The sequence below is a fragment of the Andrographis paniculata genome, unplaced genomic scaffold (genome assembly GCF_009805555.1).
Source record: "Andrographis paniculata isolate CXL003 unplaced genomic scaffold, ASM980555v1 Contig52END, whole genome shotgun sequence".
Classification (NCBI taxonomy): Eukaryota; Viridiplantae; Streptophyta; class Magnoliopsida; order Lamiales; family Acanthaceae; genus Andrographis; species Andrographis paniculata.
In genome coordinates this window covers 3,308,180-3,328,487 of record NW_026137587.1, presented here as the reverse complement: position 1 = coordinate 3,328,487, position 20,308 = coordinate 3,308,180, and the positions used below count along the sequence as shown (strand labels likewise).

Below are 20,308 nucleotides of genomic sequence, written 5' to 3'. Positions count from 1 at the left end.
AACTTAATGTATACAATGAATTAGGTTGAATTATTTAAAATTAAGCTTAGTTAAATAAATATATGAATAAATTATTAAATTATACTTATTATATATATATAATTAATCACTATTAATATATTATAATTGAATTGTCGTGTTGGGTCGAGTTGAAAGTTTCAATCCAATCAGACTCGTTTATTATCGCGTCAGATTCTTATCAATTCGAATATATAATCGGATTGAAATCTTAATTAAAACCCAATTATTTTGTGTCTTATTGAATCAGTTTTTGCCAAATCTAATACATACAAAACTTGCTTGAATGAATCATCACTTATTCCTCGCCAATCTCAAGTTTTACTTCTTCAACATAAGACAAAGGTACTTCCAAGGTAGCAAAGGTTTGAATAGCATAGGGTGTGTTTCTTCAGCCCAGTTTTGGAGCCAGTGTGTCTATTTTTTTTGTTTAATTATAAATATACAAAAATTTTAATAATTACAATTTAATAAAATATATACAATAATATTATTTTGTAAAAAATAATTTTTTTTTATAATATAAATAAATAAAAATTGAAAAATATATATATAGATATAATATAAATTTATAGTCAAATTAATACTCATTTATATTATTATATTCATTGCATCAAATCAATACATATCAAAATTCTCCAAATACTATCCAAATCTTGAAAAAAAATAAAAATATATATATATATATAAATTCAAACTCACCTCAAAATTTAAATAAAAATCAAATCAAAATTTCTTCAAACCTTAGAAGGGAGGAGATTGAAGAAGAACATGGACAGTGGCTACTGTAGATGTATATTGAATTATGACAAAAATATTCATTATAGTATTAATTTTTTATAAAATTAAAATAATATTAATATTGATAAAAAAATATATATATTAATGATTCTCATTTTACATTTTATAAATTTTTATTATATAATTATATTTAATTTCAATTATATATTAATATTTTTTATAATTGATATTTATTTTAAACTATAAGAATCTAATCAGTTACTGTTTAGCGTTGAGAATTTCAATAAAATCAAATTTCAGCCTTTGTTTAGTGTTTTCTGTTTATCATCATTGCTGCCATTAAATCTTTTTCGTGCATGAAATGATTATTGTATAGGTTTAACTTGAACATATGATTTATAATGCTTAAAAGTTATAGATATCTCTGGTTAGTTGTGCTGTTAAGGTCAATTAGAATCTAAATTGGCAATCAGTAATCCATTGTCTGCATGACTGTGTTGTTACTTTCGATTTTCCTGAACATTGGGATGATCTACGGATAAAACTCAAAGGTTAAAAATATAAAACAAAAATATATATTAAAAATTAAAAAAGAAATTGCTTAATAGATGAAGTAAGCTCAGATCACAGTGATTCATTCGCCAACTCCAAGAAGTTTCTCGAACTAATCCACAAAGGTGTCTATTGCAGTGGTTTCTAACACAAAGTAATCCTAGAGTGTTCCTCCCACACTAGTGTATCAGGACAAAAAAATAATGAGAGTTCCTCCCACACGCAATGTATCGGGACAAAATAATAATGACATTTCCTCCCACGCGCAACGTATCATGACAAAAAAATAATGAAAGTTCCTCCCACACGAAGTATATCTGGACAAAAAAAATAATGAGAGAAGTGGATTATCTTACACATTCTTCTCTCACCCAAAATCTTAAACCGATATATATAGAGAACTGGATAAATAAATCCCAAGAGAGAAAGAAACAACCTTACCTTACCAACAAGCAGACTCGATCGATAAAAAAGAAATAGGGATAGCACCAAGAGTGGCGGAACAAATTTAAAGAGGATTCAAAATTCGAACTTGATGGAAATAGAGTGGATAGTTCTGATTTAAGGAGAGAAATTAAAAATCAAACAAACCGAGACAGTGTGGATTCGGGTCAAACATGATTGGATGGGGTCGGGTCGGGTCTGGGTTGAAGGCTGAAACACACCAACAGATTGCATCTCCATTAACCAAATTAAATAGGATTCCATCCAAAGTTCATCACAGGAAATACACACTAACATTACATAGATGATTTCAGCAAGTGAATGCAAATTTCATTCTGATCAACGAAGACTTGAATTTCCTGACAGTAGTTATGTTAGAAACTTTTGTTACTCTTAACCTACACAAAACTTTCTTGCTTAGGCTTTTTCTTCAGGCCAGGATTGAGGGCATGTGTTAAAACAGCTGTTGTTGTTAGAGAAGCTTGCAAGATTCGATATCCCTGCAACAGAAACACATTGTCAAATACAGATAGATATCATATACATACAGAAAACAAGTAAATTATATTAATCAATTATATTCAGAAAACCCTAACCTGCTCCTCATCAATCTCAACTTCAACTTCTTCAAAGTCCGACATGGTAATCTTGGCCTCATTTAAGAAAGATACAAGTGAAAGAGCTGATAAAGGCGTCACTACCAAATCATCTGTCACCATGAACATTCCAGGGCTCCTCAAATAGCTTCCTTCACCCTTAGGGTCTTGTACATTTGCAAACTTGTAATCAACTCGGTTATCAAAGGTCCAAACCCTGAAACTATTGTCAACTTTTAATATTTGTTCGAAGATGGGAAGCATTTGGGTGTTAGAAAGGTACTTGCAAGGTAGCAAAGGTTTGAACAACATAGTTTCTGTATACAGATGCTTGCTATCTAAGCTTGCAATGCTTCGATACAAATTGTCGATGCTCCCAAGACAGGTGTTGCCACCCAAAAGGTGAGCCACTCCGCCCAACGGAACAGTGAGCAGACTAAACAGAAAATCAACAAAATCATTTTCGGATTGAACCAGGAGTAGCTTATGAGTAGACTTCTGGACCACTGCGTTCACAACAATCTTCTTTGAATTTGTTTGGGTTGGCTTAATGTGCAGTTGTCTCCATGTTGAACCGAAGCTGCTCATCTTCTCCTTCTCTTTCAGGAAAACATCCGTTAATGGAGTTTTGGATAGCAAAGCTCTTGTCAATATATCAATCACCTGCAGCAAGCAAGCAAGCGTGATGTAACTTTTTAGATTCAATTTACAGAAAAAAAATAAAATAAAATTCTCAGGTTACCTCGTTCCTTCCGATCTGCACAATTCTCTGCTCGGCTCCATCAAGGTCAGTAATGCCAAGACAACTGAGATTTCTTGATAAGTTAGGGCCTACATATATCTGCAGGTCATCGTTGAGTGTGTAAGAATGGACAGTCTTCTTGACAAAACTACTTCCTCCACCCTGTAATGGAATATTTGGATACCCACCAGATATCTCTATCTTCATGGTAAATGATGTACCACAATGGTTTCAGTAGCAGTGGGTCATAAAAACTCTTTTGGAGGAACACTTCCGACAACAGAAGTACTTAGTGGGGATGGAATCATCGAGATTGAATTTCAAATTACTACAATACTCGGATAGAGTGCTTCTTGGATTGAGTAGCATTTCCTTTCCCTCCTTTGTCCAGAAACAATAATCATCGACATCTGCTAAACTTTTGTACAGATTGCTTAAGCTTCCAATGGCAATGGCGGGTGCCTCATCATCTCCATAGTGGTTCTTGAACAGCCCCAAAATCTTTCCAAAAGGCAATGCGAAGAAGCTCAACAATATGTCAACAAAATCACTGTTTGCTTCTGCCAAAAGTACCTTTGTCTTCTCTCTATTTATTAAAAGTTTCAGAGGTATCTTTCCATCGTCGGCTCCGGACATGCTTTCTATCTGGCAAAGAATTCTATCTGTAGAAGTAGCGTCGTTCCTTGTCAATATCCAATTGATCTTGAATTATAAAGAATAGTAATTCATTTTTATCTCTCCAATGAAGTTAAACACACAATTAATACCAAAAAAAGAAACAGACCTTTGATCTCTTCAAGAATGTGCAGACAAATGGACGCAGATATTTATTTATGTAAGCTAAAACAACAAATAAAATGCATGCATGATTAAAAAACATATGTAAATTATTAGGGTTATCATTGAATACTTTGTCGCCTCGTTTATCTAAACACGTTTAAAATGGGGAGTTGTAAAGATTGGTTGAATATGTTGGGTTGACACATTTTAGAGAGGGTCATGTTTTAAAATCTACGCCATGTTATGGGTTGAAACTGAGTTAGCCTGCTGCAGTGGAGTGGAGCAGTAACTCCGATGACCAAATATATATAATTATGATTATAATTATATTATATTATATTTTTAATATTTCAAATAAATATATCTATTTTGTCATTTTTGTTGATTTGAAATTAATTTATTTATTACATTTATAACAATTGTACTTACGGCCTAACTTTAAAAAATTTTTACAACTTACATATTACTGTAGCAAAAAACTTATCTATCATTATTGTTTAATAATAATATTCATAATTTTTAATAAAAAAGTAAACAAATATATACATGTTTGATTAGTGAAATATTATATTTTATTATAATTTTCAAAAATATTTTATATTAAGTTAAATCAAATAATTAATATATTAAAATTTTGCGTACTATGTTAAACTAATTAATCAATATATATTGCCAGCCATGTTATTTCTCTTTTATTGATCGTCTCGTTGATGTCGTTATTTTCTTTATTTCAATTTTTATCTATTTGTTCTATTCATCTTTCATTGCCTTTTAATTTATTTTTTTTAAGACTTTATTGAATGATCTATAAAAATAATATCTATTTATTATTTAAATATTTTTTATTAGCAATTTCAAAAGAAAAAGAAAAAAAAAAGACCAATGATTTTTAAAATTTTGAATAAATTTATATTAGACATTTGTTTTGAAATACTTATTATTTAAGGGTGTATTTTTTTGGTTAGGTTTGGCTAGGGAAGGGTTTATTTAATCCAAATTTTTAAAATTATTTTAAAATTTGAAGATATTAGACCTGATGTATTCAACAATCCGTATATTTTTAAAGTCTATGAATTTTATTGAATTTTGATAGATAATTATGAAAAATTTGTATAGTAAAAAATATCTGTCGGAAAAAAGAGACTTTGATATATTTTTAAAATTATTATTATTATTAGTGTTGTTGTTGATGATGATAATATATAAGTTACAAATAATATGATAAATATTTATTAATAATATTATAAATATTTAATAGAAAAATAATTAAAAATAAAAATATATTAGTAAATTATTATTATATTTTTTAATATATATTTTATATTATAAATATAATATTAAAAAAATACTATTATCATAATACTATTTTTTTTCATTTTCATTTATCAACTATACTATATCATTGTTGAAGTTAACTAGATATACATTTATTTTTTATTGGATCGTTAATTATATTTATTTACTTTCAATTTTTTTTATTTTAATTTTTCTCAAAATTTGTAAATGCAGATTTTGATTTTATCTATATATTTATTTTTATGTAAAAAATTATATAAATATTAATAATGATAATAACTAATAATAAATACAAAAATAAATTGATATATTGAAGGATAATATAATAAAAATTATAAAATTAAAAATATTAATATACAAAATAGTATTATGTACATTACAATATTTCTATATTATTAATATTAGTATTATTTATTAATATTAACTTTATTTTATAAAAATGATTATATATAATAACTTTAATTATTAATATATTATTTTTATATAACTTTTTTTTTATCGAATTATATTTATAAAACTTGTATTTACATAAGTTTATATAGTTACAAAAATTAATAAAAAAATTATTCTATAATTCTACCAAATTCATATAAATTCTTTAAAAAAATTTAATCAAATTTGTAAAAAGTCATCAAAATCAATTAATAAAATCCATCAAATTCTAGATGAACTCTATAAACTCTCTAAATCCACGATAGATTTTTTAAAATCTAAAAAAATCAAATGAAATTATAAATGAATATCCCCTTAAACGTGTTGGGGACAATTACTATGGCCTAGGGGTAGGATGCACACATTGATTTTTTCTTTCTATTTTTGAAATTTTAAAATATATTCCATCTGTCCCAATTTAGAATATATTTTTGTACTATTTTCGTTCGTCCCATTTCAAAATATTTCTTTCATTATTTTAAAAATGTAATCATATACTATTACCAAAATATTCTTTACTTTTGATTTAAATTACAAAAATATAAAAAACTCTTACACACATTCACTGACTAGTAAAATATTATTATTTTTTAATTTATTACAAAATTTCAAAAGACCTAACGGAGGGAGTTCAATTTATGGACAGTTTTGCAAGATACAGTAAAATAATTATTTGATATTTTTAATAATAATAATTTAATAAAATATATACAATATATATGTCATTATGTAGAAAATAAAATTTTATATAATAATATAAATAAATAAAATATTAATATATATTTATAATTAACACAACTTAATACTTCCCCTGTCCCGATTACGGTGTCCCGTTTACTGTAGACATAAGAATTTATAAGGGATATAATTAATAAATAATTAAGAATATATTAGTAAAAATAATTATCGTATAATAAAAATAATTTTAGATTAAAATAACTAATTATTCCTAATTAAAATTTTAAAAATTATAAATTAATATTTTTTTAAATGAAATTAAAGTGTATAATTTTTTTCAAAAAAGAAAAGTAAGAAAATGAAAAAATGGAAATGATAAGTGGAACGGAGGAAGTATCATAAATTGAATTATAACAAATAATTATTTTACTGTAATTTTAACTATGTGTTTATTTGATGTTTTGAATATATAATAAATTTTTAGTTTAATATAAAAAACTAAAAATTAAATTTATGTTTTTTGAAGAAAAAAATTACAAATAGTTAAAATACATCAAACAAACACATCCTATATTGTTATAATATATATTCAGAAAAAAAAAAAAAAAAGCAACAAAAAAAACAAAATTTACCAAAAAATTTAAAAGATTATGAATTTGTAGAAGCCGAATTGAAATTGAATTTTAACAGTTTGGTTTTGAATTGTGTTTTTGCTAGCCAACCTCATTCAATTTTTTTTTTTTTTTTTCCGCAATTATGTTATATTTTTGTGTTAATTTTAATTTGCATTAAAATATTGTTAATTTTAAAGACATTGTTGCATATACAAATTAGTATATACAAAGTCTTTTCGACCGTTAGATAAAATCGGTTGGAGTACTCACAAGGGTTCCCTAGGGTACTTAAAAAAAATCTCTAGGTGATTTTTTCGTGACTGCAGAAATAAGGATTGATAGAATATCCTTCGATTGGTTGAAAGAAAAAAAATGTAAAAATAAATTTTTGTTAGCGGTAAAAGAAACTAAGAAATATCAAAAGAAAAAAAGAGAAAAAAAGTAGAATACTAAAATATAAAAATACTAACAAAATTAAAATAAAAAATGAAAGATTAAATTGGTTGGAGACTTTTTTTTGTTCGCCGTGCTACTCTTTATATAGCTTTGATAGGAAACTCCCCTTCCTTGAACGTCCATCATGATCACTATCATTATAAACTATGTAAGCCCCGTAAATGTTTGAAATCCCTTTATTCAAGATTATTGTTTTTTTTTTTTTTTCTTTTTTTGAATGATATGAAAATTCGCAACTACTATCCGAAAGTGCGCATTGGGTAAACTTCTAGCTGAACCTAATACATCTGCAAACTAGGTCCGACAAGCAAGTCACACTAAATGAATCATGTGTGACCCTTCATTCAAGATTATTACTTGCACTTATGGATTATGCCTCTAAGCTTTTAGTTGTTGGGACTGGTCAACTTAACACGAGTATGATATTGTCTACTTTGAGTTGAGCCCGCACGGAGTGTGGAATTTTCTTCGCCCTCGAGCCCTGGGCCGGATCTTTCCCTGTTGTTTTGTTCCCGCCACGAGAAAGACGCACGGAAGACAACATTTAATGTGAGACTTGAGTTTGTACCCAACGATCCTTCCCTCAAACCAGGATCAACCAATGGGGTCTTTTCTGCCCACCTTCTACCGCCTATCAAAAGGACCTGCTACTTGACCAACCACAATTATCAGGACCAATCCAACATCAGGAAACTTTCGACACAAAGCACATCCGCAGGTCATAAGAGCGAGCCCACCACCACAACTAATGTCAATGCCATGCAGTCCACTTCAACATCGAACCAGACTCTGATACTAATGTTGAGACTGGATCAATTCAATATTAGTATGATATTGTCCGCTTTGAATTGAATTCGGATTTATTTTTTAATTTTTTCTAAAATACCTCGTACTAATGAAGTGTATTTGGAACTTAGGTGTGAAATTTTATTCACAACATTCAACGTGGACTTGAGTTTGTACCCGACATTACTAACATCCGAAACACCACCTCCCACAATGATTTGTTCATCTCATTATTGTCCACTCCCTCATCCTTTAATAAGTCGATCTTTTTCTTCTTCAATGACTCATTAAAAAAAATATGACCCATGGCTATTGAATTTCATGCATAACGAGGAACTTCCCAAAAAGTATTGAATTTATTATTATTTCACCTTTTTTTAATGAAAATTCTTTTTAACTTTCAGTTTTTTTTTTAATTGCTCTTTTAAACCTCATTGGTATCCCAGTTACCATTGTGAGTTATGAAGCTATTAAATGCCTTATCATATATCTCTTCGTCCCCTTCAGTGGGCCACTGCTCTTTCATTCTTTGGGCTCCCTCTAAGCTGGCCCAACCTACTTTTCTGGACTTTTCACAAACACCATTCTTTTGGGCCCAATATATTCTTATTTCTCTCAATTCTTTGCAAGACTGGATTTTTCATCGCAACCTGAGCCCCCTTTTGCTGGGCTACAAATCATTCAGGCCTAATTTTTTTTATTATGGGTGGCTGCTTTTTCTATTACTTAGGGCTCCACGGTCTGGTCTCAATGGGCTTTTCAACAAATAATGATTTTTTGAGCCTAATTCCTTGTTATAACAGACATAACACTTTGTATGCACATAAAATTACTATTTCATATGTTCTCTTGTCCTACATAATAATATACTATTATTAGTGCTTTTATTTTACTATCAAAAATTCAAAAAATAAATAAATAAATAAAAATTGTACTTATACTTAGACACTTTGATTTTAATATTAACATACTTAATTTATCCAAAATTAATGAAAAAGTATAAAATTCACCCTGTTTAGGGATTCTGTTAATTTTTGAATTATAACTGTAATGGTAACTAAAAAAAAAATTTCGTTGGATCAGGTGTCCAAGCAATATTTTGTACTTTTTGTAGGTAAAATTAGAAAAAGTATATAGCAACTTCATTTGAGAGAAAAAGGGAAATGATAAAGAGAGGAGAGAGAAGAAGAGAGAGAATGAAAGAATAGAAGAGATAACCAAAAGAGAAAGAGAAGAGAGGGAAGAAAATGTAGAAAGAGAAAAAGAAAGTGAAAGAAAGACTTGAATTAAGCTTCACCTGCACCCAACAGTGATCAAGTTCTTGTATTTTTTTCAATCAAAATAAAAGCCATTATATTATATTTTTTGAAAAGCCCTAAAGACACTATCTATCTATAATAAAGTCATTACAATTGCTCTAAGAGCATACACAATAGCTAAGTCTTAATTTCTGACACCAAACTTTAACCAAAAAACCACACACAGTAGCTTGTCATCTTCTTAAATTTCTCTAATAATACGTAACTATGAAACTCAGCCACCACTTCAATTCAATGTCATAAGAAAAGGTACTCAAAATCATACTTCAACAATAATCAAATTCTATAATCCATTGTAAAACCCCCAGCCAGCGGCTTTATTTCATTTCCTGCAATCCAATCTAGGTTCATCTTCATCCATGTAGTACTACTCTCAAGAAATCTTTTTAGTTCATGTTCCAAAAATGGCTGCAATCCTTAGATCTTACAGGGCTTATAAATAACAAAATTAGATCTTACAGGGCTTATAAATAACAAAAAGGAAAAGTCACACAGACTAAATAGCCACAAGCCCACAACTTAAATAAATGTCTATCAAATTTGGGTGTAAAATATTCAAATGACATTAAAGGAAACAACCCTCAAGTCTTCCATTGTCAAAATTAAATTAAATGGCCACTGAATTCTAAAAATCCGATGAAATGTTGCAGCTCAATATCTCTCTCAATCAAAACTGTCTAAAGAAAACAATTATCGAAAGCATACTGAATGGAAGGGTTTTCAATACTTGCACTTTCCTTCAAGCACCGTCGCAGTCGACTGCATCTCAGTGAGATTTCACGTACTCCTGAACAATGTGGAGGCCCTCGCTTTCCTCTCCAAAATCCTACAAGAGAAAAATCAATGTGGGTATATTGTTCATCACTTGCAGGCAGTAGCTGTTCGACAAGAAAATAAAAAAACTAAGGAGTTTGATTACTACCTTCACGACAACACAGGAGGCTCCGACAACCTTCCTAGCCTTTCCTTCAGAATCAATCTTGCACAGCTGCAAAATCACCATTCAACACTACAATCAAATAATATCTCAACACATCCTACAACACAAAGACAACTGGCTCAAGATGATCCGTCATCACCATTGTTGTCGGGAGGCCAAATCAAAGACATAAAACAATATGGCATGCACAATATCATTGTCGCTTCGAGATTACATAAAAATCAGAGAGCACTTACACCAGCCCATTCCCCAAGAGTCTTTGCGCTTGGAACAGTTACTAGGTTCACATTGTGGTCGGCACACAGTGCTTTAACCAGTTTAACATAGTCCGCTTGGTTGCAATCGTCTGCTAACACACACAGCTGCGCAGCATGCTTCTCAATCGCTTTTGCACCCTCATGAAGGCCTCGAACAAGACCTCCATGGGCCAATGACTTTTTGAGCACAAGCTGTAAGGCAGTCATTATATCCATTGGCTCACCAAGAACAGGGGCAGAAGCAGCCTCCACAGCTACAGGTTCTTCACTGCAAAATCATCGCTCCCGATTAATAGATGGAAGTGTTTGAATTTGGAGGCAATGAACTTTTATCACAGGAAATTATATCAGAATTCATAGAAAAATCACAGTAATTCGAAACGCAATATATACAGATTAAATTTCAATTTCAATTTCAATTTCTACAAGTAAGAAGTTAAAATCTGACATACCCAGCCATTATCTGTAATCGATCAAAGATCCTTCAACCAGAACTGCATCAAACCAAACATTACAGATAGAAATCAGTAAACAAATATGGCGATTATATCTGTGTACCACTTCAGCCAACAATCAAACTCAATTGGATGTTTCAAAACAGAAATTAGACATTTCGAAATACAACACGGAGCAGCATACGGAGAAATTGATGACTTTTTCTCGGCAACTAAATCTACAACCTTTCAAAATAACGCGAATCAAGCAAACAATTTGAACCGATAATAGAGAAATTATAAAACCACACAATCAACAGGCCAAATCACAACATAAAAAATAAAAAAAGAAACAGAAAATCCAAACAAATTCAACAGACGTACTGCTTCCAATCCCTCCGCAAAGAGTAGCGAATACACACCTGTAGAAGAAATCTCGCAAGACAAAGCAATGGAGGGTGCAGCTTTAGCCTGTATGAGCTTCGATTTAGGTTATGGACGACTATTTATAGCAATAAATTCCTACGGCTCTAAAGCCAAGCCCAGCCCAACCCAGTTTGTGAATGATCCGATTAATGCTTCAACAATGAAGACTTTGTTTGGGTAAAAATAGAAAATGTAAATAAATAATTCAAATTCAAATAAATAAACTAAACAAAGTTAAGGCATAAATTTCAAAAAACATGTAGTATATATTTTTTCATTCGTATTATAAAGTTATTGATATGTTTTAAATAAATATAAGTTTTTGAATATTTTACACTAAAGTATTCAAAGTTAGATAATTTCAAAATAATTTCTAGAATATTTTATAGTATTTTGGAAAATTGAGTAATCTAGACAATTGTAAATCATTAATTTCTATCATTTAATTGAATTAATTTATGTAGTACAATGCAAAGGTAGAGTAGTATAAATAGTATTTGATTATTTCCAAAGTTTCAAAATCATTTTTAACATTTTTTTGCTTAGTAATATTTTTTTTAAAAGTTATTATTATTATTAATAATTTAAAAATAAAAAAATAAAAAAAATATTAAGTAAGCGAATTAAAATGACACATTTATATGATTTGTAAAAAAAATTAAAAAAAAAAAAAGAATTCTTTTATAATCTAAAACAAACGTGCACAACTAATTCATGTGTCACGGTTGCGGCTACAAAAAATTCCGATTTTGATTTGTTGGCTTCTTTATTTTTATATCTTAGGGTTTAGTGTGTATGTATAAAGTTTTTTTTTGTTATATGATTTGAAAATTTTATTTGATTTAGTTAGTGAATATTTAAAAAAAGATTTAAATTTTAAATATATATAGTTTTGTTATTATTTTTATATATAGTAATATATATATATGTGATATATGATTACTTGTAATATATAACAAAGACTATTGACTTACCAAATGATAAATTGCCGTGCAGATCTCTTATTAACTTGAAATTTTTTTAATATAGAATTAGTATGTATTAATAATGCATATTTGATATGAAAATAACAAAATACAACAAAATATGAGAAAAATGATATTAAATTTTATGAAGTATAATACAATAAATTAATCAATATAAAATAACAATAGCATCAAAAGATCCATATTAGGAATCAGTGTAAAATACATCTATTTTATTTCTGGTGTGTTATTTAGCATCGGAATACCAAACATTCTTGAGGGTGTACATGGAAGATTGGACATAAACTATAGAAATTGATTATTACAAATATAGTTTTGTTTTCAAAAATTATTTTCAAACATAAGTACTTGCTTGAAATTATTAACAATAAAATCAATATTATGAGAATAAAAGATTACATCCAAACCTTTGAAAAAGAAAGTAAGAAGGTGGACATGGATCTTAGAATTGCCAAACTAAAATATAAAAAAAATTTACATATTGCATATCCCATTTCATCGTGTGTTCCTGTCTACCTTTTTATAAAAAAATGATCTTACAAAGTGTACATATCGTCATATCAATGAAGGAATAAGAAAAATTGAGAGAGCGAAATTTTCAGGTGATTATCATATATAACAAGCATATATATCATCATTTTTTCATCACATGCTCACTGGTTCTTAGAAGTCAATCAAAACAAAAGAATAATGGTGTCCCCTTCTACCGTCGTAGTCATCGTCATTAATCAACAGTAATAAATAAAAATTTCTTTGAAAATGAAAATTCAATCTTAGCATATCAAGCCCTAATAAAAAGGAAAAGGTGTTAAAACCAAAATATAAACATGATAGTGTCGATATGGTTTTAGAATGAATCCTGCACTATTCATAATATTTTTTCTTAAAAAAATATCAAATCAAATGTTAACGTGTGTCAAATATTTATTTACATCGTATTAAAAATTATTAAAAGAAAGAATATTTTACCAACTTATGCTTAAATAAAGAAACACCCCCTCTTCAAAAGCTCTTTATTAGCGAGTAAAGAGTTTGCAAAATACTCCCTCCGTTCCACATACCGTGTCTGCTATACTGTAGACACGGTATTTTAGGAGGGGTGTAATTAGTAAATAATTAAGAATGTATTAGTGAAAATAATTATCTTATAATATAAATAATTATAAATTAAGATTAAGATAACTAATTAGTTTAATTAAAATTAAAAAAAATAAATTAAAAAGTTTAAAATGAGATTAAGTATATAATCATTTTCCAAAAAAGAAAAGTGACATGGAATATAGGACGGACATAAACGGCAACGTGGACATGATATGTGAGACAGAGGGGGTACAAGTATCTGGATCAAATATTTCTAACTAAATTCACAAACTAGATGGCCCTCCTCACTCATAAATCATAACATGTAATAATGACAATAAGAGAGAAATAAAGTAATAAATAGTGACGAAATAGTTAAAACTAAAATAGAGTCTTCGTCATTTCTATACCAAACTATATATAGTATGTTCATTAACACTCTTGGGAAAGTTTCCAGTGAATCACTCATCTTCAAATTATTTTATGGTAAGCACGCTTAACTCTAAAGTTTTTTCAATAGGGTTTCCGAAAAAAATGTGCACATTGTTGACATGACTAGTCTATTTAATCCACTTGATTTCTATTTCCTCTTGAATGGCCTGGCACCAGTGTATTCACGGGAGTTAGCATAACACCGATCCAACTTCGAGAGTATTACATGTCAGCTCTGCCCACATTTTCCCAATGCTTAGCTCTTTCTTGTCCATGTATAAAGCCCCAACCTATATACGACTTAGCAAAGAAGAACGTCTATCCATTTTTATAAATTTACACATTAGACAAATTATCAACTTCATAAAGCATTTAAAATGAGGCATATCAATGGGAAGAACATTTCATTTAGGGATGTCAAATGGGGCGGGTTAGCCCCGGACCCGGTCTTAATGGGACGGGTTCGAGTCTAAATAATTTGGTTTGGGGCTAGTTGTGGATTTTGAGTTTTAGACCCGACCGGGTTTGGAGTGGGTTACGGGTTTTACTATAAACCCGCCCCACCCCGGACCCGGACCCTAACCCGGATATTTTAATAATTAGTATAGTTTATTTATATTTTTATACAATATAAATTATATTATTTATTTATTTAAAAAAATTTAAATATAAAATTGAACCTTAATTCTAAATCAAATTTATCTTCGCATTTATTTCTCCTACAATTCTCTTTATAATCGGGACTAGACCTCAATCACTACGGACTATCGTCGATATTTGATTGTTCTTATTTTTAAAATTATAATTTTTTGTTACTTTGACGCATATTTCTTTTAGTATTAAATTATTTTTTTTTAAAAAATTTATTTTATTTTATGTTTTTTATTTTTTAATAAAAACATCGGGTTGGCCCCGAACCCGGAGGGGTTGGGGCGAGACGGGTCCCGGGGCCGGATTGAAACGGGGCGGGACGGTTCTTGGGTCCTAATATTTTCTAGCGGGCCGGGTCTTAGAGCCTACAAAACCTGTCTTGAACCCGCCCGTTGACATCGCTAATTTCATTTATATGATCAAGAATTATAACTTCACACGTTAGAGAAATTATCAATGTCATATAGTTCAAAGTTGCAAATCACATAATTCAGGCAATTTGACAATCCAAGTGAGTTTGAAAACTATAAACAAATTTGTATTAGATGGAATGATATATATGTTAGTGCATTGGTTCGTGGGAAAAATAAATTATATTATAAAAAACTTATATTAAAAACAACCGTATAATAAATGAAATACCAAAATATTCAAAGTAAAGATCAAACATCTGGTTTCTTCTATATACATGTTAATTCAACGGTGAATTAGGCTTAAATCTCTCTGCATTAGGTTGATTTGAGATTCAGTTCCCAATTATAATACCTTTCTCTGAACTTCATCATATTTCATTCTTCCTTCTTCTCGCTCCCTAAATCGATTATTTCGCTTATTCTTCGTTTTGTTTTTCTTCGTGCAAAAATCCTCCTCAATCTGTTGAGTCCTCTTCCGTGAGCTCGAAAACAACCTCTCGCCTAGGTCATCCAGGTTCCAACAGTGTGGAAATTTCACTTATCTCCCATTCTTCCACTGTCCGGGTGGTTTTATACCACCGGTTGTCGTCCGGTTCGATTGAAAAACTCCCTAGGGCACTCACCGGCTCCGGTTTCTTGTTGTCGGCGCTCGGTTGATTTGGTCGAAGAACTCCCAAAGACTGTCACCGACAATCTCCAAATCGACACTGCTCTCTAGTTGGCCCGGGTCCACAGTCGCCGTCCTTGGATCGTCCTCCGCAGTGGTCGGTCTTCCTTGTTCTCCGGTGAAATTAAAGTTGAGTATTTAACATGTGTGTTTTTGTATCGATATCATTTGGATTAGTTAGGAAAATTTTATTTGGGAGAAAGTATTTGGGTATTATTTTGGGTGATTTTGATAAAAAAATTTGTTGCTATTTAGGGTTTAGGGGGTAATATTTATCTTGTGAAATGGGTAATTTGTTGCTATTGAGGATCAAGACATTACTAGAATTCCGTAAGAACATATGATTTTAGTGTATTCAGTGTAAGATTGTTGAATCGCCCATACGACCCAATATGGTTCATACATCCATTGGTTGGATCGTTAGGTTCCGATGGATATGGAGCAAAGCAGTTTGAAATTATTGATTATATGATCGTACGAAGGTGAACATCATATAATTGGTTTAGAAGAGGACACCACACTAGAAGATCTTTACCGGAATCTATCGAAAAGATGGAATAAGGTGAGTATTGAGGCGGTAAAACTCCAATATATTGCACCTATTCAGAAAAGCCACGTGACGTTATTATGTGACGATGATGTCGCCAATATGTGGAGAATGCATATCTTGTTAAAGGTAATGTTTGTGGATATGATTGCACGGTGTAGGAGCGAGCATCAGAGCGTGCCTCCCCGAAGCACGGTTGGATGCAAGTATGTTACTTATCTTTAATAATTAAGTAGTCTTTATTCATCTTTAATAAATTCTTTTGTAGAATGCAGTTATAATTGTGCCTTATGAAAGAATGTAGCTTGTAAGCACTTATGTATTCATATTCAACACATCTAAATACATGTTGTTTATATACACTTTTAGCTGGTATAATGCATATATCCTTGAATTTTGATATGTAAAATTGGTAAGAAGCCACTTACTTTTTGTTTATCGGTTACATTAATAATAATTTTTTCATGATATTGGCATACAACAACACCCTGGTATTTTGTTGCGATGTTGTCTGTTTCAAAATTGAGAACGAAATGGTAAAACCCCCAAAATCCTTATTTTTTGAAAATTGCCCACATACAAGGCTGTTGAGAACAAAGTCTTGTGTTTGTTCTTCACCTTCATTCTTTTCTCCATCAGAAACCGTCCTCGACGATGAAGAAAATAGTCTTGTAGAAGCTCGGCATCAAAGTTCACACTTGTCGACAAGGGAGGAGAAATGAAGAAAAAAAAAAGAAAGAAGGAGAATAAATACCTTAGTCTCCGTCAAAGTGGCATCGTCTGCACCAGATGCGATCAATTATAACCTGAGATTTTTATGTCAATTTTAAGGGCGTTGCGGAGAAGTTTTTTTGAGCTACGAAAGTTAGACAGTCAGATACTCAAAAGAAGAGTTTGTAAAGTGAGCTAGTGTGTTCGCTCTTAGAAATGAAAAATATCTTTGTCACTATTTTGAAGTTTTTCGTTGTTTATTTAGAATAAATTATATAACACTTCTTAATGTTTTTGTAAAAATGCATAAAATACCCTATATTTTATTTATTGCGTGAAACCCTCTTATGTTAATGTAAAGTTTGCACGAAACACTCCCTTGTCCAAAAATGATTATTGGTTCTAAATAAAGACCTAAATTACACAAATTTTATACAAATAAAAAACGTAAAATATGTTAAATAATTTATTTGAATAAAATAAATAAATAAATAATTGATTAATTATTCATTTTATAGTTTTTTGAAGACAAATTGTTATCATATTTTTACAAATACTATAAAAATAAATAATAGATCAATTATTTATTTATTTATTTTATTAAAAAAATTATTTAAAATATTTTACTTGTATAAAACTTGTGTAATTTAGGTCTTTATTTAGAATCGAGGGTGTTCTGCAAATTTTACAAAGGAGTTTCACGCCAATAAATAAAATATAAAGTATTTTGTGCATTTTTATGGAACTGTTATATAATTTACACATTTATTTAACCCAACAAGAGTATCCGACTAGAATTGATGCTCCATCCATCATTTCATTTCAATATTATGGTTTGTATGATGCAGTATATATATATATATATATGTGCATTTGTTCGGAGGTTTGGATTTTGGCTTGAATTTAAATAATAAAATTTTTAAATTTGAATAATTGTATGATTTAATATAAATAATTATTAATTTGATATTGTGAATATAAATTTAATTTTTAGTATAATATAAAAAATAAATATTTAATTTAATATTTTTGAGTGAAATTCTTTTATAAATAAAATTTTACAAAATCTTTAAAAAGATCACACCATTTGGGTTTAACCTGAAAGGGTTTTAGTTCAATTAATATATTAAACATTTGGCTATGACAGACAATTATTTGATTAGTTTATATTCTATTTAATAATTATATTTTTTTAATTTATACGGACAGTTTCTAGAATAATGATCTATAAGAAATTATCTTATTCTTTTGTCATTTTATTTTATTGGGTTAAAATAAAAAATAAAAATATTTGAGCAATCAAATCAAGATTATTAACTCAATAGATAACCGCTGTTATTGAATAGTAAAAGTAAACCTCTGTATTTAGAAACTTCAAATAAGGAAATATGAATTCAACTGCTCCCTCCCTCCAGCGAAAAATGATCAATTTTGTTAGAGATACGATATCTTATGTAGTGTAGGTTATTAAATTATGATAATATTTTATTATTTTATATATATATATATAATGTTGTTTGTATTTTAAATATTTTTATAATTATATCTCAATATTTATTTATTTATTTATTATTACCATAAATTAATTTTACTATAAAATGAGAAGTTTTAAAGGTAGATAAAAATATTTGTTAATCTAAGGGAGATAGAAATAAAAGAGTTTTGAGTTGGTGATGTTACAAGTTTAATTAAATTAATTTATATTTATTAAGTATATTTAAGATTGATAAACTTACCAAAAATAAAAATAATCATCTTTTATGAGATGTACCAAAAAAAAAAAAGTAAGATCATCGTAATAGAGGAAATATTTTTCAACAAGCTCAATAAACTTAGAAGATTCACTGTCAAGTTCAAGAGATATTAAAATTTAAAATACAAAACAAACATACTTAAGATTATAAAAAATTATTTTATAAATACACCTACATTTTTCTTTAATTAATATTCTTGGAATATTTCATGTAAAGAATAAATAGTTTATATAATATTATAATCTCTTAAACATAATTAAATTTACAATATATAGTGTATGCTACAATTATACATAAAATTTGTTTGATTTTGAGTTGAGTTGGAATATTAATTTAAATAATATTTTAATATAAAATTATATAAAAAATAATATATTTTTATTTAAAATCAGCCAATCATATAATTATTTTGTTTCGAAGTCAAAATTAAATACTCCTAATATATTTAAAAATATTTTACACTCTTCTTCAAATATTATTTTTTAATTGCGATTTCTAAAAAATAATAAACAATATAAAATATTTTTTTTTATAAAAATTAAAAAGTTAAATAAAAATTCAAATATTAATTAAAAATTCAAATAATCAACTTAAAATAACATAATTTCTTATATAAAGCACAAAAAATCAATCAATTGGTAACCGAGCCTTACATTCTTCTAGTATTAATAAATTATTTGATTTTATTGAATTTTGGATTGAGATTTGAATAGTAAAAAATTTGAATTGAAATGGTGGTATAATGTGATATAAATAAGTATTTATGTGATGTTTTGAATGTAAACTTGATTTTTAATATAATATAAAAAAATAAAAAAAGTAAGTATTTTATTTGATATTTTTGGAAAATTTTTTTTGTGTGAATAATAGAAATCCTCAAAAATCCTCCAAACAAACACACCTTATATTTATTACTCCCAATTATGCTAATTTTTTTAATTGTAGTTTATATACAATGTACTTATAATAAATATTTTATTTATTTATAATTTTATTATTTATATTTTAACCAAAAAATAATTAATTTTTCACTATCTTTTTTATTATTTCTTTAATAATTTATTTATTTATTTATTTTTTTTTTATTTTTTAATGATATCCTATTTTAGTATTTTATCTATACTACTTCTACGTCGAATTATTATTATTTTTTAGTTATCGTGTTAGTCCTTATTATTATTTTATTTATATTTTATAGTTATATTTGATTTATATTATTATTATTTGATTTATATTTTATAGTTATATTTGATTTATATATATATATTTTTTGTATTATGGAATATAAAATTTTATTATTAATATAAATATATTTTTATTTACATTTAAAAATATATAATTTTAATACAAAAGTATGAAGTGTAGGCTGTTAAAGATACATTTGTTGCGAGATGATCTAATACATCAAGTTAGCGGTGGCTGAGTTGGCAGGCCAAGAGCAAAAATCTCTCTAAAACCCAAGGGCAAAACCGTCATTTCACGTGTAACCCACAGCATTGCCTTTTACAAATCCTGTGTTCTTCCATTGACGAGTGTCGAGTGATGACCGAATGGTT

General features: G+C 28.5%; 1 protein-coding gene and 1 pseudogene across 2 annotated transcripts; both read right to left on the bottom strand.

Moving 5' to 3' along the window:
• Positions 1-2,086: 2,086 nt before the first annotated feature.
• Positions 2,087-3,763, bottom strand: LOC127254844 (uncharacterized; annotated as a pseudogene).
• A 6,219-nt stretch (positions 3,764-9,982) lies between these two features.
• LOC127253981 (40S ribosomal protein S12-like) lies at positions 9,983-11,586 on the bottom strand. 2 transcript variants are annotated; one of them, XM_051278814.1, is made up of 5 exons: positions 11,508-11,586; positions 11,104-11,145; positions 10,631-10,919; positions 10,377-10,442; positions 9,983-10,280 (listed from the first exon to the last, which is right to left on the bottom strand). In XM_051278814.1, exons 2-5 carry the CDS (start codon positions 11,109-11,111, stop codon positions 10,221-10,223), a joined length of 423 nt encoding a protein of 140 aa, XP_051134771.1. In that variant the 5' UTR covers positions 11,112-11,145; positions 11,508-11,586; the 3' UTR covers positions 9,983-10,220. The 2 variants fall into 2 exon arrangements, with proteins under 2 accessions (XP_051134771.1, XP_051134772.1); XM_051278815.1 differs by having other exon boundaries at positions 11,470-11,560.
• Between the last annotated feature and the right edge of the window lie 8,722 nt (positions 11,587-20,308).